Source organism: Columba livia, chromosome 14 (genome assembly GCF_036013475.1).
Source record: "Columba livia isolate bColLiv1 breed racing homer chromosome 14, bColLiv1.pat.W.v2, whole genome shotgun sequence".
NCBI classification, from domain to species: domain Eukaryota; kingdom Metazoa; phylum Chordata; class Aves; order Columbiformes; family Columbidae; genus Columba; species Columba livia.
Genome location: NC_088615.1, coordinates 1,701,036 through 1,726,323, shown reverse-complemented (window position 1 = coordinate 1,726,323; position 25,288 = coordinate 1,701,036). Strand labels below are relative to the sequence as shown.

General features: G+C 45.4%; 1 protein-coding gene across 1 annotated transcript; it reads left to right on the top strand.

The window, feature by feature from the left end:
• The first annotated feature begins 929 nt into the window (after positions 1 to 929).
• Positions 930 to 24,610, top strand: LOC102093770 (organic cation/carnitine transporter 2). Its single transcript, XM_065029484.1, has 10 exons — positions 930 to 2,120; positions 10,377 to 10,480; positions 11,344 to 11,498; positions 12,814 to 12,985; positions 13,756 to 13,882; positions 17,902 to 18,002; positions 19,265 to 19,479; positions 20,648 to 20,830; positions 21,286 to 21,421; positions 22,044 to 24,610. Exons 1-10 carry the CDS (start codon positions 1,728 to 1,730, stop codon positions 22,129 to 22,131), a joined length of 1,674 nt encoding a protein of 557 aa, XP_064885556.1. The 5' UTR covers positions 930 to 1,727; the 3' UTR covers positions 22,132 to 24,610.
• The last annotated feature ends 678 nt before the right edge of the window (positions 24,611 to 25,288 follow it).

The following is a 25,288-nucleotide window of genomic DNA, read 5'->3' as shown; positions in this document are numbered from 1 at the left end:
TTTGAGCTGATCCCAGAAGAACAAACAAACAAAACCCGAACAAACAAAAAAATCCCACCACCACTATTTACTAAACATCTTGAAGGCACATTTCTTCATGCAGCCCCCAATGAACTGACTAACAAAGCTCATTTATTACTAAATGGACTATTTGTGGTTTATTTTTTGTGAAGGCCAACACGCAAAGTCACTGGTTTCATCATCATCTCAGAATAAACCACAACGCGGTTGTGAAACCTGAAGTAACGGGGTAAGTTTTTATTTTGAGTTTGCTGAGTGAGTCACAGAGAAGCTCTTTGGAAACCCCACATGTGCAGGGTGCACTGGGACCGTCCCCTTTGCAGGCTCGTAGGGCAAATTCTTGCAGCAACATTCACGTTTATCTCATGTTACTCTTAGACCATGTTTATTTACTTTTAGACCACGTTTACCTCATGTTACTCCTAGACCAACTGTGAAATGGCTTCAGGAAACGTTCAGCTCTTCCTCTTGCATGTTAGAAGCAATTCTCACGGCTACAAAAAATGGAATAACTGCTCTGTCCGAGTCTTGCTCCTCTTCACCCCTCAGCTGACTTTTCAGACCGTCGCTGCTGCCTACAGCAAACACAGCAGGACTGGCTGATGCCTCCCACAAGCTGCCCACAGCTTGGCGTGTTACACTGTCTTTCAGTACAGAAAAAAAAGCAGGAGAATGCAGCACAGGACAAGAAAATAATGACCTAGTGACAGGAACACTGGAGTGATAAGAGGAACAAAAGACTTTTCGAAACCCCCAGGCATAACGTAACAAGACTGGGCCTAATGTAACAGGAGCTTAACAGGGAAACAACAGCTGAAGGGATGATGGAAGATGCTGCTGTAGGAAATGACCATCTTGCCAATAGGCCCAGGTGGGATCTCTCAGCAAAGCAGATTAATGATTTTGCAAAACGGCGCGTCCTAACTAAACGCTGGCACATGTAACAGGGCACAAGCCCCTGCTTATATTACCCTAATCTCGGTGCGAATTCCCTCCCCTGCTCCCCATCGGCTGGTTCTGCAGGGTTGACAGACCACCCGACCCTGCCTCAGTTTACCTGTCCATTCATCCAATTCTAACAACACTTGCCCCTTATCGATTTATTTAAAACACAGATTCCTGGCTCTTTGGCTACCCTTCCCCCTAGATTAACTTTTAAAACACAGGAATCAGTCTGCATTCCAAGATTAGTTCGCAGAGGCTTTGTTTTACATTAAGGATTCATAGTCTGATGCGTCTCAGTCCTTTCCTCGCGCTGGGGCCAGGCGCCGGGTCGCCAGTTTTACCGAAACAACATTCCCCCTTCGGCGGCTCCGCACACCGCTGCGGCCAGACACGAGGAGAGGAACCACCGCACTCTTGCAGAAAGACGGGCTGGGAACCCTGGAGGTGCCGCCAGGCCCGGCCGAGCCCCCGCCGCGCCCCCGGCCGGGCGCAGGGCACGCCGGGAGCCACCGGGAGCCGCCCGCGTCGGGCTGGGGCTGTGGGGCCGGGCTCCGGCTGCCGCTCGAACTCCCCCGCGGCGCCGGCGACGGCTCGGCCCCACCTGAGGGGCCTCCGCCTGCAAACCCCACCCCCGGCCGCTCCCCCGCCGGCGAGGCCCGGCCCATGGCTCGGCGCTCGGCGGGCTGCGCGGCAGTTCGGAGCGGCCGCTTCTTGCCCGCGCCACACGGGCCCGCCGGCAGCGGCGGCAGCTCGGCCGCGCCATGCGCGACTACGAGGACGTGACCGCCTTCCTGGGCGAGTGGGGCCGCTTCCAGCGGGTCATCTTCTTCCTCCTCAGCGCCAGCATCGTCCCCAACGGCTTTACCGGTCTCTCCATCGTCTTCCTGGCCGGCACCCCCGAGCACCGCTGCGCCGTGCCCCGCGGGGCCAACCTGAGCGCCGAGTGGCTGAACAACAGCGTCCCGCTGGAGCCGCGGGGCGGGCAGGCGGCCCCGAGCCGCTGCCGCCGCTACAGCCTGGCCGCGCTCGCCAACTTCTCGGCGCTGGGGCTGCGGCCCGGCTTGGACGTGGAGCTGGGGACGCTGGAGCAGGAGCCGTGCCGGGACGGCTGGGAGTACAGCCGCGCCGTGTACCGCTCCACCATCGTCACCGAGGTGCGGGCCGGCGGCAGCGGGTTCCTCTGGCAGCGGGAGGCGCGGGCGGGCTGTACCGGCAGTGCCGGGGGGCGTGTGGGTGTCATAGCAGCGGATTCTGCTGCTGCGGCCCCGTGGCCGAGGGTCCCTGTTAAATCCGGAATGATAAATTCGAGATGTTCTGTTCGCTTCCACTTGCAGAAGTGTATGAGGAGAAATGTGATGATAAACTTCTGTACTTTGAGGGTGCCACAGAACTGGAACAGGCTGCCCAGAGAGGCTGTGGAGTCTCCTTCACTGGAGACGTTCAAACCCACCTGGACACAACCTGCTCAGGGCGAACCTGCTTTACCCGGGGGCTTGAACTGGATGGTCTCCAGAGGTCTCTTCGGACACCGACCAGTCTGTCATTCTGTGAATTACTGTCCAAACGCAGCTCATTTCCTTGACCAGCGTGGCATGTGTACAGTAACCACTTGATGGGCTTCATCTGGTACCTGCAGCAGTGGCTCGGAGCAAGGGTCAGCACAGGGACACGGCGTTCGGCTCGCTGGGTGATTCAGAGATGCCTCTTTGAACCTGGGAGTTCAAAGGGGTTTGAAAAAGGCAGTTGAAGTCACCCTGACTTGTGCAAGGTGCAGCAGTCAGGGATCTCTGGTTTGATGCTGTGTCCAGGAGGACTGAACTTTGCTGAGTGCCCACGATGCCTCTGCCTTGGTCATGCCCGTTGCTTTGGTCTCCCTGCTCATCTGCTGTGATGGGTTGGGGTCAGGTTCTCCTGTGCTCGAGTACACCTTGGGGGTCAAGGCTATGTTCAGGGTAACCAACCACAGCTGAGGCTGCCGTGGTTGTCCCTCTTGTTTCAGGTCAAAGCTGTACAGACCCATGGGCACTGGTTGACTTAAGATACAAAGAAACAGATTTTGAGGAATACTTAGATTTCAGAACATGTATAAGTTTTTTTCAGAAGGTTTACAAACTGTTTGTACAGTCCCATTGCGTGTTTGTGCCTGTGGACAAGTTTTACAGAGCTGGAACTAGATTTGCCTTTATTCCTTGCTTTGTAGAATGGGTTGTGATGGGTGTTTGGGTAGCGATGGGTGTGGGTACTCAATGACAACAATCTGATCTGAGCACAGAAATCTTCCTCGCGAGGAGTGGGGTGAGGACAGGAGCAGGGGCAGGGGGGCATGGACGTGGGGACACCAGAGCTGTTGGAAGTTTCCCTTGGGCAACTCCAACAAGTGGCACAAGGCGTTGCTTCTCCTGTTGCCAAAGGCCGCTGTCTTCCTTGAGAGACAAGCTGCTCTGAATTCCTAGATCCTGGTCATTGCAGAAATGCGCTGTTGTGAAAGGTTGGGCTGCTCTTAGGGCAGCGTAAGGCAGTTGGCATCTTCTCAGGGCAGTTCCATTCATGGGTTTTGTTCCCAGTGCCTTAATATAATTGCTAACCTTTCTTAGACATGGTTTCAGCCAGTACTTCTGTGCTGAGCTTTGACTCGGTGCAAATTAAAGTGTCCTGAGTTACCAGAATATCATCAAGGAGTCTTATAATCTGTAAGAAGCAGGAGCTGCCAACATTTTTATGAGACTCCTCAGAGCTCTGGCCCATTATCTCTGTGGTTTGGCAGATGTTTTGTGTCTGTGGGAGGTAAAGTTGGTCTGCCCGGACATCATGTGCTGAGGCAGTACTTTTTTCCCTTTAATATTAATACTTCTGAGAGAGTTTTGCAAGAGCTGTGGCCTTTCACATACTTGCAGGTTTCCAGTGTTCAACTTGTTTAATTTCTTGGCTTGTTGGAGCAGCTTTCATGATTCACTAATCTTGTGTTTGGTTGCCTATCTCTAACTTGTTGAATAATCATGAGGACCTTTGTCCCAGATTTCTGTAGCTGACACTGGGAGGGGGAAGGGGGAATTTTTTTTAAGAAATCTTTTTCCTGAATCTCTCGGGACTGGCTTATGGTTCTGCTTTTCAAAGGAGACTTAAAACATGCAGTTCCCTCTCATTTGAGGAGAGACTTCTCACGCATACAAACAACAGAAGGTTGTTATTAGCCAGTCTGCAGTATTTAACCAGCTCCTTTGTAACAAAGGGTTGGACTCGATGATCTCTGAGGTCTTTTCCAACCCAGTCGATTCTGTGATTCTGTGAAATTTGCTGTCTTTTACTTTTTGCAATGCTGTATCTCAGGGAATCAGGAAAGCTTTACTGTGGCTCAAGAAGCCATCTGTGTTGTTCATGTTCGTGTTAGGAGTAATAAAAGTTTATATGTAGTAGTAAAAGGAATAAGCCCAGGGGTGATTAAGGGAGAAGGCTAACTTCTGCCAGCCATGGCTGTTATGGGGCTATACTGAATAACTGCAAATAGAATTGAGCAGTGGAGTCATTAAGAGCATGAGCAGACTAGAAATATGATAAGAAGAAGATATGAGAAGACATTAGATGATACAGCAATCAAAACACTTTAGTCCATATGGGACTAATTCTTACATGCTGGAACACAGAATTTTGTAGACACGTATTCGTCGTCAACTTCTAATATGTTGCATCATTGATCCGTGTGAAAATGGTTCAATGCAGGTGTCGTGTCGTACTGCACGTTTTGTATCTGTTGGGCTCTGAACAAGCGTCAGGGACCGTTTGGCGTTTGCAGAGGAAGGATGCGTGTGGTGGGAAGTGCCAAGTGTCCCACGGCTCTGGGCCCTGTCTGGATGTGCAGGGAAAGTTCTGGGTACATCTGAGTGCCCTGAGGTTTCTATTCCCTTCACAGCAGAGGTTCGGGTGTCCTGTGGTACCGTCAGGCCCCTGTCCGTGAAATCAGTGGGTTATAACAGACCTTCGGGGAACAAGCAGAGATGCGGTGGTGACATCTGGAGTGACACAAGGGAGCCTGTGGTACAGCTGCCAAACAAGAGGTTGTGATGTTCACTCTTTCTCTGGAGACCAAGAGGACTATCTTGGTTTGCTTTACCACAATAATGACGTGGGCTCATGGTAGACATAGAGCCAGCAGCTGAAGTGTAGATCAAGCCTATGTCATCCAGGTTCAGCTCTCACCGAACTCTTCATTAGTGTTAATCACCCCCATTATTTCTCATTTTTTAAAACAGATGCGTCCTCTTTCTTGCCGGAGGTTAATATCTGCTCGTTTTTCTGGCTGAAGTTCATACTGACAAGTTCTTGGCCCCAGGAACTGTTAAAGTTGTGGGAAGACCTTTAGGTGATTTGCAGGTATAAATTCTTAGTATTAATAGTCTTGTCAGAAGAAGGAAAAAGAAGTCTGGTTTTCATTTAATAAGATGAATGGCTGACAGGTGTACGAAAGTACGTCTAAATTGCTGAGGTTTTCAAAGGTGAGGTTTAAGAAGTACCTTATGCAGGACTCTTCAGCATTGTACAAAGTACAGACATTTCTGACCTTGCAACGTAAAATAGAGCTGGTATTGTTAAAGAATGATAGGCTGCGCTTGATGTCAGTCAAATGGAAACAATGAGGAACGGTGGACAATTAATGGTCGCATCATGTTCCCGCTGTGCTGTCTGTAGCTCAGAGTAAAACTCAGCTCATGTTTCTCAGTTTCTGATGCTGGTGCCCTGTTGCCTTTTTCTCCAGCCATCTCAAAAATGTGATGTACGAGGGAGAGTTAAGTTTCTGCACTGGAATGATAAAATATCTGGCGCTCTCCTTCCTGTTCTAGTCAAGTTTTACATCTGTAAACATTTCAAACAACTACAATGGGAGAAATTGAGCAGAATGTATATTTTGTAGAGACAGACTTCTGTTTACATTTAGGTGATGAACTTTAAGGTCTGGAATTTCAAAGTATTTGTAATATACAAATGTATTTTCAGAGGAAAGGGTGTTTGATAACTCTCATGGCTCTCAAGTAAGTAGGGAATATTTATGTGGGTATAAACAAGACCAGATTCTGAATCGAAGGTCATTAGTACTCGGTTGCGAGACTGAGATATTTTTTTGGAGAACCTGCCTCTACTTGCAGAGAGAAGCAAGTGGGAGGAGAGAGTACAGGATATCGCATTGGCTTCAGAAATTCTTCCTAACGTGTTGATTTTGAAGAGAAAATATTTGCACATGGGACTATCCCACTTAATTTTTTACTCATGTGTGTTATTCTCAGCAAGAAAGGAAAACAGTTTAAAAAAAGCGTGGAGGACACGATATATCGTAGCTGTAAAAATTCCTTTTCCTGTAAGGCTTTTCCTTATATAACAGGGCTGTAACCGAGTAAGGCTCTCAAAATTGTTGTATTTGTCACAGCTCATCTTTGTTCAGGGCTCTAATAATATTATCAGGGAAGGGCGAGTGCTCCTGCGGTACAACAGTTCTCTATAATCGGAGAAACACCCTTTTTTTTCAAGTGAGGTCCTAAATTAGGTTGTTGGTGGCCTTGCAACTGCTTCTGTAGCTTTCCCAACATGTTTGGTCGTGGTGTGTTTTTGGGGGTGGTATATAGTTGTTTGCTGTGACACTGTATTGCATGAATTGTTGATGTTTTTCAAGAACTCTCCTCCAATCAGACTTGGAGCTTCCGTGCTGTGATGCATTAAAAATATTGGGCAAATTTTAGGCTCAGATAAGACAGGCATCTCGTTACTGGCAGCTAGAATTTTGCTAGTCCTGTTGTACCATTTTGGAAGAGATGACAGCATCCTAGTGACAGTGGAGCAGGATGATTTTGAAGGGCTTAGAGACCTCAGAGGAGTGGTTGTTTTTACGTGTGGGGTGGCAGTTTCTTCAGCTGGCCGTGTGCCATCCTGGCCACCTCAGCCTGCCTTGCAGTTTTAGCTTTTATTTTATGCTCTGAAGGCTGTTCCATGGTTTGCAGTTCAAAGGATTCAAATATTTAATCCTGGTGACTGAATTTCATTGTGACTGCAGTTTGTGTGAAAATTGTACAATAGTTTTCTTTTTGGATAGAGGTGTTATATTAATGTTCGATTTACTAATGCGAAGGTGTAAGAATACAATAAATACCGCTCTAGCAGGACTGGCACAACACTAAGAACATACTTGTACGTGTGTTGCTTATTGCAATTCTAGCTAAACATGCAATAATGCTTCTTGTTGGGGTTGTGTGGTGATGAAAGGCTGGAAGCTGATAAAATGTGTCTGGGGGGGGTCCTGTGTTTTGGGGAGAGAGTCTGAGGGAGCAGTTTAGGTTTTCCATTCCTCTCAGTTTTGTAACTGGTCCCACCTTGTAGCAAGGGGCTTGGAGCTGTGGTTCCGCGTAGCTGACCTGCCATCTGAGAGATGAAAACGCTCTCCTGAAGAAATGCTGAAGTGATGACTGTGAACACCTGGGACTGTTTCATACTCTGGCCCCACACCTGTGCCCCACAACCAACTGCTTCAGCCCCTCTCCCTTGTGATATCTCCCACCTTCTCCCCCAGGCTGTCCCCATTTTCTGGCCATCTCCATGGCCTGTCCTCTGTTCCCATCCCCTCATCCCACCTGTCCTTGCCAGCAGCTGGTACCAGCCAGGAATCCGGCACGGAGGTGCAGATCTCACCACACTCTCGCCTCCAGCACATAAGCGATTATTGCTGCTGGAGTCATCGCACCAACCCGAATCATTGTTCGGGAAGGAGCTGCAGTGCAAAATATCTGCAAGCTGTCCAAGTAAGAAACGTTTAAATTGTAGTAGAGTATGTCCTCTTCTAAATTAATTAACAAAACCAAGTGAGAACGCTCTGTGCTGCGCCTTGAGCATTGGGTACCGGTGTTCTGGAGCTTGATGCTTCACTACATCAGCAGCTGCTCTTTGAAACAAAGCTGGAATGTTTTTCTCCTGTTTGGAGCCCTGAGACGCTGCTGAGGTTGACCTTATCACGTTCACTAGGGCAAAGGCTGTTACAGCTGGCGGGCTCATGCGGAGGACACTAAGAAGTAAAAATGGCACATGATTCTGGAGCAGTGGGTCAGGGCAGCCCGTGTCCCAAAGCTCGGCCAGCAGCGGGGCACTCGCTCTGGGCGATGCTGCTCATTTACTGGGGCAAGGGGTAACAGACCTCAAAATCCCTTTGCTCTGATTGTTGCACATCTGACGAGTCTGTAGAGAGCTGGTATTGCACAAGCCAGGTAGTTTTCCCTTAAAAATTTGTCGCTGAAGTTCACCTTGGTGCCTGGTTCAGGCGGTCTTCAGCGTGACGGCTGCCAATGTTGCTTTCAGAGTGAACAGGAAAACTACCTTATAATCATTGCCACATTGTAAGGACCGATATGTTTCCACTTGCCAGTGCAAGAGGCTTTTGGCAGAACAGTGCAAAACATTTTAATCCCATGAACTTTTCCAAGCAACGTCTCCACCTCAGTGATCTGAAGGAAACGTTGGTGGCTGGGCACAAGCTCAGCGTGTCTGGAAAGCCGAGTGTTGTGCCCATACAGAGTGAAAACGTCCAGAGAGATGGAAGGAGACGGCTCGCTCAGAACAGGGTGGTCAGCTGGAAAATAGTGACGTTTAGTGATGATGGACTACAAATCACTGAGCTGGATGTTTGTGCTGTTTGATCTTTAGCTGTGTTATTGAAGACGTCTGGCTCCAGGAGTTGATACAAAGATGGTTCTTTGTGAGTAGGTGAATTACTGCAGGATTTGTACTGGGAGTGATACTTGTTTTCCTGGTATGTGTCATCAAAGGAAGGCGGCTGAAAACCACCGAAACCTTTGGTCTCTGTAAATTCAGTAACGATCATTTGCTGCCTATTTCCAAGGTGCCAGATAAATTTTGCTGAAGCTTCCTGGCTTGATTCGCCTCTGTGATCACCATGGAATTGCTCAAACTGTCATTAACCTATAATGAAGTACAGCTTTTGTGGAATAAATACAGCTTTAATTATAGATGACGATAAATTCTATGATTCTATAAATGTTAATTACAGTTGCTAATCTAAATATTGATAACTAAAGTTAAATCCCTTACATGAGTGCTGTACATTTGTTAGCACTTGTTTCTTCCATGAAACAAGTGGTGGTTCAGCTGATTTTGGGAGTGGAAGGCGATTGCCGGTGTTATTCATTCAGTGCGTGGGTTTTTGTGATCGCTCAGCCTCAAAGTGTGCGCTGGGCTGTAGTCGTAGCGAGCTGCTCATAGACTGAGGGTGTCGAGATTCCTGGATTCAAGGGTCTAGTGCCGAGGAGACGGGGCTGGCAGAGAAAGCCGAGCGCTGGTGTGGAGCTGGGACCCAGCAGCTGCCTATGGGGCAGATCGAAGCACTGACGGGTGTTCCAGTGAGAATTAAAAAAAAACGAAGGGGAAAACACACTATACTTAATTACTTGTAACTGGGGAGCAAGGAGGATTAATTCTTGCGGTCAGGGTGAATATTTTCATTTCAACCTTTTAAATAGAGATTAAAAACTCAAAGTTGCCGTCCATGTAACATCAGAACCCGGGGGCTCTGGGGCCTCCCCAGCCCTCCTGCTGCCTGCGCTCCTCCTCCTGTTTGCACACCTTTCTTCTCCCAGATAACCAAAAGAAAATTAAGACTCTTTCAATAATAGCTTTTGGTACAGATATGAAAGTAACACAAGTGCCATTTCAAAAACATCAGACTGCAGTGCGCAGGAGATTTGAGACTATTGCAGTCTTCATTCAATGTCTTGTCTTCTTTTTCTTTTCGTTTTGGAAATCTTGGTTTGGTGTATGTTTCAATTTGTATTCCAAAGATTATAATTGATGTTAGTTAGGTTCCCAGTGGGCAGTCTCAAAACCATATTAAAATGTAATAAAAGAGGAGATTTTTTTCAATATTCTTGTTTGTATAGTTCAATTTCTCTTAAATTAGAAATGTGTTGAGTTTTTTTAATGGCAAACTTTACTGTGTGCAGGGCAAATCAAGTTTGGGATCTGTTCCCGCTCCTGCAGCAGCTAAAGGGGCGGCAGAACCTGTGAACGGGAACTGAACCAAGCGCGTTATGGAATTATTAGTTACCATTGCTCATATATGTGTGGGGGAAACGCCACAGCCATGGGCTGTGTAAAGTAGTCCACAGGGGTCGCACTCCCCAGACACATGGTTGGACTCAATAAAGGTCTTTTCCACCCAAAATTATTTGATTCTGTGGCTCGGGGCTGGGGACTTTCCCCTCAGCATCCCTCCCATTATTTCCACGGAGCTGTATCTGTGCAGCAGGTCAGCCGCTCGTTTTTCTGTCCAAAGGCTGTATTTTAACCCGCGCTCAGCCAAGGCGTTTACAAAGAGGGTGGGAAATGGTGTTTATTAGAAGATTTTCCTGTTCTCTTTCCCGCAGTGGAATCTGGTGTGTGACAACGACTGGAAGGCCCCGCTGAGCACCTCCCTGTTCTTTGTGGGTGTCCTGCTCGGATCCTTCGTATCGGGACAGCTCTCAGACAAGTAAAGTATATGCCCAGAGCTGCGGCTCTGCCTCCGGCTCCTCTGGGAGCAATTCTGATGTGTGGTGTTTCCCAGAAGCGTCTGTGCGACCACTAACACATCTGTGTTCTCTGAGTGTGTGATCTGACTGTACACAGAGTGTGTGAACATCCTGACACAGAACACAGTGTTACAAAGGTTGTTAGTGAGTGTTATTTAACCTAGTTATTTTATCAGTGAAATCACTTCTGGAGCATGTTGGTTTTATGCCAGAAAACAGGTGTAGGAGATAAGTTTCACCTGGAAAAATCAGACCAACAACATTCTCTTCTAATTACTTTGGACTATGTCGTCAGTACAATTGCTAGAATCCCTTAAATTGGTTTGGTTTTTTGCCAAGTGGAATGAAGATTGCAGCATGGGATCACTTACTGCTGATAGTATCTTATAAACCTGAGTTTTATATCTCTTTCAGAAGCTTTCCTCCTTTTCCCTTTTTCAACAGGCTGACCTGTGTCATACACCGTACGCTCCTTAGAGAAGCAGCACCTAATACTCTTGTATTTTAAATGATTTGCTCCCGATTATTTGTCTCCCAGCTCATCCTGTCAGTAAGAAAGGAATAGTATTCCAGCACTTACTGAAAGGCAGCTCAACTAGCAGCATTTAGAATGTTATTTTTTTCTTGGCCAGTGGATTTTCTTAATATATTTAGAATAGTTGTGCCTGGGTTGCATTTCCTGAACCTTTGCTTTTTGCGGATGTTTTTCATCTCCCAAAGCATGCCTATGAGTAATGTTATTTTTCTGTTGCTAAACGTTTCGTTCATGCTTGTTGTATAATTATCTCTCTTTTTGTTTTTGTTTTCAATCTGTCCATGGAAGGTTTGGCAGGAAGAATGTGCTGTTTGCAACTCTGGCAATGCAGACGGGCTTCAGCTTCATACAGGTCTTCTCTACCAGCTGGGAGATGTTTTCAGTGCTCTTCGTGCTGGTCGGCATGGGACAGATCTCTAACTACGTGGCAGCGTTTGTTCTTGGTATGAAAGTCCTGCTGGGCACAGTATGTGTGCTTTGGTCTTGCGCTTTTCCTGTTCCTTTTCAGTGCTGGCTTAGGGTTGATTTGTTTTGCCATGCAACCCTGTGGAGACTGTGTCCTCACCACACGTGGGTCACTCATGCTCTGCTTGGAAGCTTCCAGCTGATACAAGTGCAAACGGAATGAATTCTGTGGCTTAGCATCCGCAAGGGGAAGAAGAAAGAAGAAGGAGAAAAAAAAACCAACAACAAAAAAACCCCAAGAAACCAACCAACCACCAACAAAAATCCCCCAAAAAACAACCAACCAACCAACCAGCCAAGCGAAAAAACAGAAATGGATTGTTTGAAACAAAATCTGTCTTCCAGTTGGAAAGATAAGACACATAAGACATGATTTTTCGGGGATTTGTCTTGTCCATTTTGGAGCCTGAATGCCTATTTGGCATGAGATCTTGTAAGAGAAAGAAAAATTCAAGTAAGCATTATAAAGTCTGCTTAAAACAGCCTATAGGAAAAAATGGCACAATGATTCCTGCTTGGCATCTTTTCAATATAACTAAGACCATATTTGATCAGATGGGAGTGTGAGTTACCTCACAAACCTGAGATTTAAGAAAAACAACCAACCAAAAAAACCCACAACAACAACAAAACCTATTTTAATTAATGTTATTTACAGTGACCTCACTGTCCAAAGTAGCAAATGTTGGCAAGAGATTGATTTTGGGCCAGAGGCGGGCAGTGCAGCTGTGGAAGCGGCGTGCGCCTCACCGCACCGCAGGCGTTCTGCGCAGCTTCCGTAATCTTCCATTGCTGTGGAAATGAGGAAGATTATCTGTCTTAACAGTGAATTAGTCTTTTAGAAGGTGATACAGGTCAGGATCCTAATTTGGGCAACTCTGATTTACCCCTTAAAGAAGCTCATCTCTCGCCTTAAGCTCGAGAGGACCCTGCAGAGATCAAGCTGAGCTTAAGTGTTGTGAGCGTTTAATAGTATGTTGCGTGGTTTTAGCTCCTTGAGTAAAACAGGAGATTCCAGGAACATAAAATTATAGAACTATTAGCTGCTTATAGCTACAGAAATACTGTGTGGCCTGCTTCCCTTCCTTTTATACAAAATAAATACCTGAGTTAATGCAGGATTATTGCATTAAACATATTTGTGATGACTCTAAAACCGGATGGCAGAGCACGCTATGTACCGTAACTACCCGGTGTAGGACACTTCAAAGCCAGTCATTAGAGTTATTTTTGATAAGTTACTTGGTTGCTATTAAGTTCAAATACTAATCTTCGCTCTGTTGTTTTGAACAGGCACAGAAATTCTTGGCAAATCCATTCGTTTGCTGTTCTGCACGCTGGGCGTTTGCATCTTTTATGCCTTCGGCTACATGTTGCTGCCACTGTTCGCTTACTTCATCAGGGCCTGGCGGATGCTGCTGCTGGCGCTTACCTTACCTGGCCTGCTCTGCATCCCGCTCTGGTGGTGAGTACAACTGATTTAAACACATTAGTCCTTACAAGGCCTTGTCTGCAGATTTTTGGGAAAGCAAAACATAAAAGACATCCTTCTGCACCAACTGCAATCCATGAGCTTTGAGGGCTGAATGAGAAACCAGTGATTGTGGGAAGCTGGGCAATGCGTAGGGTGACACACATACGACAAGCTACAAAACTTACACGTCTGTGAGACTTAAGTGAGACTTCTGTGTTTTCTTCCATAGTTAATGAAATACTTTTAGGTAGCATGCAAAGTTGAAATAGTCCACATGGTGGTGGTGTTTCTTCACTTACACTAGCAATGTTTGTGATTCCATCTGGCTTCTTACAAAGCTGAATGACTCAAGTGAACTCTGTTTTCTGACTTGTCTTTATATGACATGATTTATAGTTACTAATTTTAGGTGTGTTTTTCTCTAAGGATATGCCTCTTAATATACCGCATGCTGCTTGTGTATCCACATTTCCAAATCTCGTTAATTAAACGGTTTTCCCATACTTTGAAGGTTTTGTCTGCTGTTTTTTTCTGAGTCATTGCTTATGTACTTTAGTACTTCTAAAATCCACAAATACATTTTAGTCTGTTCTTGTTCACTACACTAGCCTGCTCCTGTAAATCTGATTTCTGTTGTCCTTGCTCTAATTTCTGCAAGATGTGGCAAGTTGTGAGCTCTTTGTGCCTGGGACAGTGTTTGGGTGCCTGCAGCGGTGCTTTCCGCGGAAATGCGGACTCGTTATTCTGGACCTTTTCTGCAGGGTCATCCCGGAGTCCCCGCGGTGGCTGATCTCCCAGGGGAGGTTCCAGGAGGCAGAAGACATCATCCGAAAGGCTGCGAAAATGAATGGTGTTGCAGCCCCGGATGTGATACTCGACCCTAGTGAGGTAAGATTCATTTAGCAGTCCAGTTATTTGCTCGATCTGTTAATGATCAGGTAAAGTGATTAATTTCTGGAGCTATAAATTGAGCTATGCCTGCAGCGTATTATGTACTTCTCAAATGGGTAAAAGGTCATTCTCTTCCTGAAAAGCAGAATATCCTTTCCCTACTTCATGAAGATTTGCAAAGCCCTTGCTGTCCCATTCCCATGAGAATGCCAGCATGCATTCTAATCTTTCTGATCCAGTTTACAACCTCCTTTTTCCTTTTAAACTAGTTTTTGGGGGAGGTAATGAATTTGAGGTACCTATTGCTTTGTCATCTAAATACTTGTGCTGAACAGACTTGATGCTTGTGTAGTCTAATATACAGGGTGTTCAAAAGGTGAACGCAATTTCAAAGATAGAGTGATTTCAACTTGGGTCCTTCTGTTTGAAACACCTTGTAGTTCTACAGAAGTCATCACACGGGATTAATCCTGGCCGGTGGCAGTGGCAAGAATGTCATTCTAGTTCGATTCCCTATTCAACTCCATTTTCTACTCCATGTTATGGAGAGAAAACTTGAGCTCCTCTCGGGTAGATCGGTAGAATCTGTCTGGGCAGTTGCCCAGCTGGATTCTGGTTGACAGTTAACATTGTCTTGTCATTTATCTGTAAATACTTTATATATTCCCTTGCTTGACAAGGCCTCTATACCAGACTAAGGAAGGTGGTCAGCCATGAAACTGGAGTGTGCTTGGTATGGAGACCGAAACAGCTTCACGTGGGTTGAAGTCATTATAGCTGAGGTGCAAACCAACCTCTCTGTCCACATCTATTTGTAGATAGCAGGACAGACATCCTGGTCTTGCTGGAAGAGAGTCAGAATGTCAGGAGAACCCAGACCTACTTATGATAGCTTTTCCCCTGGATTTTCATTAGAACGTGCCCTTTTTTTCTTTCCCTTTGTTTCTCCTTCCTGCCTAAAGCATGAGAACTCACCCACTGCCAGCAGTGCAGCAGGAGAAGAGAAGATAAGCTCTGGCTCCAACATCTGCTTAAGGCCACTGTTCCTGGAATCCTCTGCCTCCTGTTCTTAGAAAGAAATACTGATGTGCTTGTCTGTGCCGGCTGACAAGCCGCAGAAGGCAGGAGTGGGGGTGTTGCCCCAGTTGGACACCGGGAAGTGCCAACTTGACTTCTGCACGGTGCTTACTTACAGATAAATCATTGCACGTCAGCTTTCAGCAACACAGATTAACGTTCTGACACTCAAAGGCAAACGAGCTCCCACAGGCACTGTTTAAATGCAGAAATCCAGTCCGCCTTCTTTTTCTTTTTTAAAGTAATGCTGTGACCAAAACTTCTGTGCAAAGCTTTTCTCCACCAGCGCTCTGTTGGTGCTGTTCTCGTGTCTGCTTTCTGAAGAGCTGCGACGTAGAAACTCGCAGCCCCTCTTGCGTTTTTAGGAAGCGTGTTTACGCTGCAGAGAGGCTGTCGGGGATCCAGCTGGCGCTGAGCCGCTCCAGCCCATGTCTGCAGTGTCCCCCAGCGCAGCACCGCAGGGCTCAGGCTCCAGAGGTTTCAAACCCAGTTAGGATTCTGCAGGGACTGATCGAAAACAAGCTGCGGAGCACAAATAGGGTCTGGTTGGCTGAGTTATCCCGTGAAAAGTGGGATAAAAATGTTTGGATGGTGGGTTTAATTTCACATTGTCATTTAGCCCTCCCTGCCCTTCTCAGCTTCTCGCTCTAGCCTGTCCTGTCCAGGATTATGTTGTCTGCTTATTTGACTCCTAAAAAGCAGGGGCCTTTTTCTCATCAACTGTGACTTTGTATTCTGCAGTTTCTGGTTTTAGTTTGTGATTTGTTTGGGTTTTCTTTTTTTTTTTTTTGTCTGTTTGTTTCCTGTTTGTTGGTTTCTTGGCAACAAATAGTGGCAAAACTGGAGAGTTCTTAGGAAGCATCATGTGATTGATGAGAAAGGGCTGGGAGCTGTGGAGCCGGCTGCAGTCTGCGTGCTGGGAAGCTGCCTTCCGGCAGAACGAAAGCTGTCCCGAAAGCTATCCTGGTCAAGAACTGTCTGCCCTTCATGGAAAATGGAGATTTATGAGAGCAAATACACAAAGTTTGGTGTTCAGGGGCATCACACCACTATTTTATCCTGTAGGAATTCAGAACAAAATATCACTCAGAAATCATTTTCACCTGATCGCAGGGGTTACGTAAAGTTCATATTCCTGTTAGCTTGGAAACAGTTTAACAGACGTTGAGGAGATAATGCGAATTTTGAGAGTTCAGAGCCCCAAATTTATTTCCAGCAACTGGTTTGCCAAAAATAATATCACTAACTGAATCTGGCAGAGAGGCTGATGGGGAATTATGTTAAACTAATGGTTGGGTTTGTCTCTTTATTGGTGTGCTGTGTCCTGCAAAACGTCCAGCTATTTCTGCTGGATCCACCTGATGTTTTAGGGGAAAAAATATTGAAGTAGAGTTAATAGAGAGTAGAGGATGGTGCATTAGACCAGGTGGAAAGAGTTCAGGGAAGTTTACAGCAGTTGAGTGATTGCACTATTTTGAAGCTACAGCCATAGTTTCCTTTTATTAATGACCATTTGCCCACACCGCAAGGACTGCACGGTGCCAAGAAAAGGCATTCAGTCTTTAAACACATCAAAATCTAATTTGACATTCGCAGGTCACAATGACCTAAAAAATCAAGGGAGGAAATATTCTTTGTATACAGTTTATTGTGCTTGCATGTTAGAGAGGTGTGTCAGGAAAGACTGACTCTGCCAGTGGCAGAAGGAGAAGTCTTCACTTGCATATTGTGAGGCATCTTGGCAGCTTAGAATTCCCAAAGTGTCAACGTTAAAAATATATCAGTGTTACCTTTTCCCATGTGATAATTTTGAGCTGCTAAGGCGGGTGCGTGCTTTGTTCGTGGGTGGATTCCTAACTGACCATAGTCGCACATTCAGACAGGTATGAAATGTCCTAACAGAAAAAAGAACCTGTGGAAGACTATAAGATAAAAATATTGTTAATGTTCTTTACTGTAGGGCTGTTAAATAGATGAGTAAGTGGCTTGTGATAAATCCTGGAAACACACCATCTTGTACGATAACAAAAATATGACATACCTAGACAGCTTTGCTTCTTCAGCCATATGGTGTTGCCTTATCAGAGTTGATAGTTTTCATCCATGGAATTTATCCTCTGAAATCACCTCTTACATACTTGGAAAAATCTCTCACTTGTTACTCCTTGTTAGGGGTCTGATTTAGAGTCCTGAATTAGAAACAACCAACCAAACAAAACCTTTATTTTATTTACAGTCTTAGCAAGCATGACACTTGTTTGCATACTTCATGGATAAATATCTTTGCATTGTTTACAGGGAAGTGGTTTTATTTTGAGGAGCTGGAAAGTTTCATGGGGAAAAGAGAATTGTCTTTGCTTATCGTCTTAGAAAAAGGTCTCGGAAACAGGCTGGACGGTGATGGGGACTCCAGCTCATCAGCCACTTTGTCTTGGTTTAAACCTATTACTGTTAGGTCCAGCATGAAGAGTCATTTACTAAACCTGTCCTGCTGCAGTTTAATCGTGTTATTTTTTGCCGTGTCTCGAGTGGACGTAGAGGACAGTTTATCACTTTTTTTGCTGTACTTGGAGGACCATCCTTGGTCTGTTAAGACATCCCCAGTCTTCTGGCCCTTGGGCTAAATAAACTGTTGCCATTGCGTTATAATTCAAGTATAAACGTAACAATGAGCTGTTGCTTTGTGAAGCGCCAGGCAGAGGAAATGATTACTAATTTCAGCCTAAATTTTAAGTGACTTTAAATTAGGGAGGAGCTACTACTTTTCCAGGTAGTTGGCTCCTACAGGTTGTACATATTTGGTTAGCAGTGAGGCACCTCCTTGAGCTCCGCAGCGTATCAGAATACTGAGGTAGAAGTTGCAAGGATCTGATTTTCACAGTAATTCTGCTTGCAGGAAGTTCACGTTCCCATGGGATTTCTCTGTGTTTGTTTTCCAGCTGCAAGATTTGAATTCGCAGAGGCAGCAGACATACACCATTTTGGATCTGATGAGAACCCGAAATATCCTAACTATCACAATTATGTCAATTCTTCTCTGGTAAGCAAGTGTGGTTCAGGAGCGTGTAAGCACAAAAGCAGCAAAACAGTTACAAACTGCTCTATATATGTTCTATATATGGAGAAAACCAGCTCAAAACCCAACATTCCGCTGGCTGAAGCAACAAAGTTCTGGTTATGTAGGTTCCTCATTTCAATAACAGTCTAGAACCACGTCTGGGTTGTTATTTCTTTCTGAAGCAGTCAGGCTGATCCTGAACTGAGCAAGAAGCAGATGGGCTGGTGATGATGGGTGGGAATCCTGCCTGATGTGGGGCCTTGGGGAACCTGCGGAACGGCTGTTCTGACTCTAACAAAGTCTTTGAGGAGGAATGAGTGGTGCCCTGTCCCCAGCAGGGACCTGCTGCTTGGAGCACACCATCCCTGACTTACCTTCCCACCTCTTGTATTGCCTCTTAAAGGGATCAAGCTGCCTTTGGAGTTCTAATCTGAGATTTCCCGAGACTTTCCTGTTGGCTGCTCTGTCTACCAGCCACCTCCAGCTTGGTTTTACACTAGCCCAAGCCTGCTTTATGCTCAATTTGATTAAACTGTTGTGATTTTCCTTCATTGGAAAGCTCAGTGAAGCTGTAATTGCTCAGAAGAGAACAAATGGAAAGGGTAGCTTACAGCCTGCTAGAGGATACAAAAGCGAGATTTAATTAGTGCGAGTACCTATGGTGTCCTAATGAAGAAGGTCCCTCAAGTGCTTTGGAGCTAACTAAGTCCTTTTGCTGACTTTTAGTGAGGCAAAGCCTTGGAGTTCAGTCCACTGAGCTGCCAGTGCGTACAAGCTGATGTGGCTTTTTGGGTCAAAGGATGACTTGGCAAATATTTAAGCCAGATTCCCTTGCCCATCACCAAGCACAGTGCTACCAACACACTGAGAAAGGAATTTGAGCAGAAAACAGTTCAAAAAAGAAAAGTTGGTTCTTTGCAGGAATGTCAGTAGAGTTTCCATATACTGTTGTCTTAGCTGCAAGTCCAATTGTTGGTTCTCAGCCTGAATTGGAAGTGAGCTGGAGAACTGAGGCTGCCCGACTTCTAACCCGCGTGGAGTAGATCAGTAGTGAGTTCCTGGTTGCATGTGTGGTTGTAGAAATCAAAAGCTGCCCCTTAACTGCTTCAGGGTGGAATAAATCTGGCAGGCGCTAAATTTGCCTTACACGGTGATTTCCGTGCTTGACTGAGATGTACAAGAGGTTCATGGTAACCTCGGGAAGAAGATAAACTTGTTTGATCCTCTTATCCCACTTCTTTCAGGATGATAATCTCTGTTGGTTATTTTGGACTGTCTCTTGACACACCCAACTTGCATGGAGACGTCTACATGAACTGCTTCCTCTCGGCGGTGATTGAAGTTCCAGCCTACGTTATTTCCTGGCTGCTGCTCCGAAATCTCCCTCGACGGTATTCAATGGCTGCTGCGTTATTCTTGGGAGGCTGTGTTCTTCTCTTCATTCAGCTGGTGCCTTCACGTATGGAACCATTAGTTGATCTCACATATGTATGGTGGGTGAAGGGCAGTACCATGCACTGGGCAGATGTAGGAGAAAAGTATCCCCAGGGGACTAAATACAGATATTAATTTCCTATTTTTGCCCCTCTTCCTTGGCTCTCGGTGCTGCTGCGCAAGGAGCTCACACAACCTGTCAATTCAAATAGTTTTGTAGAAGTGGCTCGTTGGCTTTGTGCTCTGTTGGGATTAGCACTGGAGTCCAGTGTTGCCTTTAATGTTCATCACTAGCACAGTGCCTTGGTGAGGTCCGAGTGTAAAACTAGGACCAGACCAGCCAGAATTTGGTAAGCGGAGGCTGCAGAACTTCCTGAACAGCTGTCAGTGACTGTCCCTTATGGCTTCTTTAAACAGTTACATCCAAGGGAGTCACTGTGGAAGGATTTTTGATAAGCAAAGATGCTTGTACTGAATTAGTGTTGATAGTTAATACAATGTTTGGCAACTGGAAAGGAGGACAAAGTAACATGTATTGGATATCAAACCATATGTGTCTCTGGGCCAGTTAGATCATAGGGTTACGGACTTGTTACTGACAATTATGTTGAATATGGGGGGGAGGGTGTTGTCACTTAGCGCTTGTTTACAGATCAAAAACCAAAAGTGAATGTGCAAGAGCTGCCTTGCTAATTTTATACAGGTAATACATGTATTGCGTTCTTTTTTTTCCCCTGTCCTTTGAGTCAGTTGGATAATGATACGATCTGTTTTGATTTTCAAATCTAGCTCTCCCAGTTAAAGTCAACCCAGCTTCCTATAATTGAATTATTGACTTGTATCTAGGAATGTTAATGAGAAACCAGAGTGGGACACCAAAGTTAACTTGTTTCAAATGTTTAACTTTGTTCACTTTATTAAAAAGGGATATATGGCATTGTTTGCAGTAGCAGAGATCTGGTCCTGAAATCTGAACGCACCTCTCCAGTTCTTGCTCTGTTCTCCTTATTTTTTGCTTGGCAGGAAGCCTTATGCTCAAGAGGAAATGAAAATGTTGCCCATGTTTGTCAACAAGGAAAAAAGACACCAGAGACTGGAATTAATTAGGCAGGAGTTATACAAACACAATGGAATTAAGAGATGCCATGAATTGTCAGAGCTTTATTGAAGTCCTCACTGTGTTTTGATTTCAGATATTCGTGCACTATCTATTCTACTGGTGATGCTGGGGAAATTTGGGATCACATCTGCCTTTGCCATGGTTTACGTTTACACGGCTGAGCTCTACCCAACAGTCGTGAGAAACATGGGAGTTGGAGCAAGTTCCATGGCCTCTCGGCTGGGCAGCATCCTCTCGCCTTACTTCGTTTACCTCGGTGAGTTAACGAGTCTGTGGGTGGCTGGAGAGATGCTGGTGTTTGCAAAGTGATGCTTTTACCCAGACCAGTGTCCTGCCTCTCGGGGTCACTGGGTTTTTCTGCTGCCCCTGTTTCCAGGTGTCTTGTAAAACTGCAGGTAAAAATGGGGTCTTGCACCCCTGGGGAATGGTTTTATGGTAGAGAAATGGTGGTTTGTGCCCCGTTGAAGAGATGCCCTGAAGACTCACACAATCTTATTGACTCAATAGGGGCAGCTCTTACAGCTGTTGTTCCTAAAACTATAACAACTTACACTTTGAATGTGAGGAGGGTTGATTGGTTTGTTTTTTACTGAAAGCACAAATCTTGCATGGGTAAGGCCCTCTACATAGGTACAAACATCATCAGAGACTTAGAGCTGGTGCTAGCTTTTTAGGGGGTTGATTTTTATATTATTTTCTGTATTCTGCTAGGTGCCTATGATCGATTCCTGCCTTACATCCTGATGGGGAGCCTGACTGTGCTCTCAGGAATTCTGACTTTATTTCTGCCAGAAAGCTACGGAATGCCTCTTCCAGACACCATTGAGCAAATGCTGCTGGTGAAAGGGTGAGTGTCGCCTTCTGATCTTAACACATCTGTTCTGAGGAGTCGACTCAGCTGGGTATGGAGAGAGGGAGCGGCCAGTTTTGGTCGCTCCATTTCTGCTCTGTTGAAGATGTAGGAGCCTGGCTGGAATGGAATCCTCTTTCCAAGTGTGTATGTTCATATGCACAAAATTAGGCTCCAAATTTATCATTTTACCCTGAGGACTGAAAAAAAGTATGTGTGGGGAATGCATTTATAAAGGCACCAAAGAAAGCGTAAAAGCAACTATATAAACCAATAGCTTTATATAGTTGCTTTTAAAGGTACAGGGACACTTTGTGGGTTATAATCTCTCTCTAGGTTCTGAAATTTGTGTAAGTACTGGTGAAGGGCTGAACTCTTCCAGTTTAGCTCAACTGACCTAAAAAGGCACCGAGAGTGTTTTGTCCTTGCCAGGGCTCTGGTTGGAGCCGGCGCGTCAGCAAACACCTGGTGTACGACAGGGACCTGTCCTGCAGGAGCCAGCGGGATGCGACAACCGGGAGGCTGTAATGACAAATAAGGCTCAGGATATCAAAGAGTTTTTTCTCTGTTCTCTTGGTTTTCAAGTAATTTTCTTTTGTCTTCTTCCTTTTTCCCCCAGGTTAGAGTACAGGCCTGCGTCTAGTAGCAAAAGGGATTCCAAGGAGGAAGAGGAAAATCCGGAGATTTTAAAAAGCACGGCTTTTTGACGGAACTCCTGTGCACTTCCTGGTGGACTGAAAGTTCAATGGACTTTTATTCTAAAATTCTTTCTAGAAAGGGCTAGTGGCAACACTTTATTTCCTGTAATTTTAACCTTATTTATTAATTTAAACACTGTGTTCCATACATTCTCTTTTTATATGACCATAAATACTGTTTAGCCTTTGAGATTCTTCAGCCACAGTTGTTTTAATGCAGTAGCACCATGGAACAGTATGTGATCAATCCTTTGTGACTTTGAGTGTCCAGTTCAGCTGAAAGATACTTGAAAATGAGTTCAAGGGCCGTCAGGATGCCTGGGTTCCTCAGCAAACCTCTGAGCTGATGCACATCATGAAGTTAAACGCTTCCAGAAAAAGCTGCTAATTGGTTTTGATTCCTTGAATTCTGTCTCTGAACAGAAACTTATTTATTATAGTGAAGGTTTTGGGAACGCGCCTCTCTGTGGCCTTGCTCAAATGACTTTGCATGGGCTGAATTCGGTACAAAATTCAGAAGGATGCAAAGAAAGATTTTGAGAATTAGTTCTAACTTAATGTGTTTTAACCCAACATAGATTGAAAGGGTTGTCTTGCACAAAGCGTTTATAGCACAGAAGTTTTGCTCACAAGATTCACTCGATTCCAATTTTCAACTGTATCTGTAGGGTGAATTTGTTTCTGTCTGACCCTGGATGTGGCCATTTCCGGGCCATATTTATTTTGAATTGTGCAAAAGGTTTCATCTCTGTGTGGAGGGGGCGGTGTTGCTTTGGGGTTCTTCCCTTTTGATGCGTGGTGGAAGTTTTACGTCTAAATTGTTTTCATGTCTTCTGTGCAATTTGGATGATGGAAACAATTTTCCTGTCTCTGTTCAGTGCTTTTCACACACGTGCACATACGCACGCATACAATTAATAGATTTAGAGAGAAATGTTCTGTGTTGATCTACGCCACTGCTTTGACCTCATGGTGGAATGTACTGGGAACAAAATTCAGAATATAGTTCTCGGTTCAAGTGCCAACTGTATGACTGCTGTGAGGTCTGTTATTTCACTTCACTCATGTAATCAGTGAATAGTTAAAAAAAACATTGTTGACAATCTGCCAAGAAATTGTTCCTTGGGTCGTGGAAGCACCCTTGGCATTACCTGTGTTTCTTTAAATACATCTTATGTATATGTACACACAGTCTCGTTTGTGCTGTTCTGATTCCGCTTTGACAGAGGTGAGATTTCTGTCTTGTGGCACTTGTTTGTCTTTTGTTCTGTCTTGTAGAGACTTAATAAACAGAACCTGGACCTTTGTAGCCGGAGCTGTCAGGGCCTCGCTGCTGCGGCAGCTGCCCGGGGCGCTTTGTGCTTTCCTTCTCTATGTAGCCGGTGGCACCGGCTGATTCCAGCCTGTCCTTAACCAATACCCCCTATTCTGTCAGTGGCTCCAGCCCACAGCATTTTGGTTTGGTTAAACTCTTCCTACCAGTGCCTTGAACTTGAGGCTTTGCTCTGTTTTCCCTGCGCTTCCTCACCTGCTTGTTTAATGTTGTAATGTCTGGCAGGAGGTTGGCCAGTGTCACCGGTCAGAGGACGATACGGAGAATCAGAGTTCTGTTGTACCACTGGTTCTTCTGAGGAGAGAAATGCGAGCGTTTGGGCAGCTCTGGTGTCACTCCGGTTTAACAGACTCGCAGGGTCACAGTAGGTGGGTTCAAAGTGCAGTGTGGGATTTGAAGCTGATCCAAAAACGGAGACTCTGGGTTTTACGAGCCTCGCTGCACATCGTATAACAGCCTTGACGTAAGCGAATACATGTCGGGAGAGAGCGTGTAGCAACCGGCCTGTCTTGCCCAAAAAGACATGATACAATTTGTCAGGCTTATCACCTTTCTGAAATATTCATTGCAAACTAAAGCTTGGTACAGATATTTTTCTTTGTTAGGCTTATTTCTAGGAACTGGAATGTTTAGAAGCAGAATCTTTTGTGTGCGTTGGAGAAAAATTATCTGATAACCACAGGAATCTGAGGCAAAACACATTGGGCTGCAACTTCCTTGTAATGAATTTGCCAATGTAAACAACTCCGTCCCATGAGTCTCTTCCTGAGAACTGCTTCAGAAAATAACCTGAAATGCAGAATACATGCTCGCCTGATACAGGAGCTGCCGTGGAAATTCCTGTCCTAAAGCGCAGGGTCCATTTCACATCTGACTTAGCTGTAATTTCTTACCCACTGTTTTATCCAGGTGTGTGCCGTAGCAGTGAAACTTTTGTTCTTGAGTGTTTTAGTGTTCTGATGTTTACTAAAGGTTGTGGGGAGGATTTTCTGTTGGTTGTTTTTTTAATCCTGACCAGTTGGGGAATTTCCTGGTTGTGACTGATGCTACAAAACACAATGGCAATCTCTCTGTCAAAAAATACACTTTTTTTTTTCCTTGCTTATCTTTGTAAAAACAAGTATGAGTCAGAAATATAGTATATTTAATATAGCATACTGGGTTATATTGTATTTTTTATCCTACTTTTTTCAAGCTTATCTATAAAACAAGGGGCTCGGGTCTGACCTTCTGAGGCTCTGCTGTAAATGGAGCGCTTGGTAACTTCCATTTTCGAGACATTTCCCTCCCCTCCGTGGAGCTGTTGTGAGTCAGGGTTCGGGTGGGAGATGCTTCTGGCCTGGGGGGAACAAGGGATGCACGGGACACCCTGGAGTCCCCACGTGAAGCCACACAGAGATTGTCCCTTCTGTAAAGCTGATGGGGTTTAGTACCAGTACTGGAGCACGCTTAAACCCCAGTCTTGCCTAGTGTGCTGGCTGGAGGGGAAGGACCGGTTCTGCTGGGAAAGCCGTCCTTTGTAAGGATGAAAGGACAGAATTTGCCTTTGAAAGAGGAGCTGTGATAAACCCAGGAGCATCTTGTACTGAGGAGGAAGATAATATGGACTTGACATTCAGACTGACCTTAACCTGGGAAAAACTGAGTGGTTTTGGTGCCTGTAACCTGTGTTACAGCAGCAGTACAGGTTATACAAAATTGGGCAGGCAAAGTTGTCTTGCTAGAGAGCAGCACACCACAGCATCTTCAAGGAAAACAGCCTATGGCCCTGCTGGGAACGCAGATCCCTCCCTTTCCAGCTCTTAGGCTGACTTCTGGCATCAGCTTGGGCAC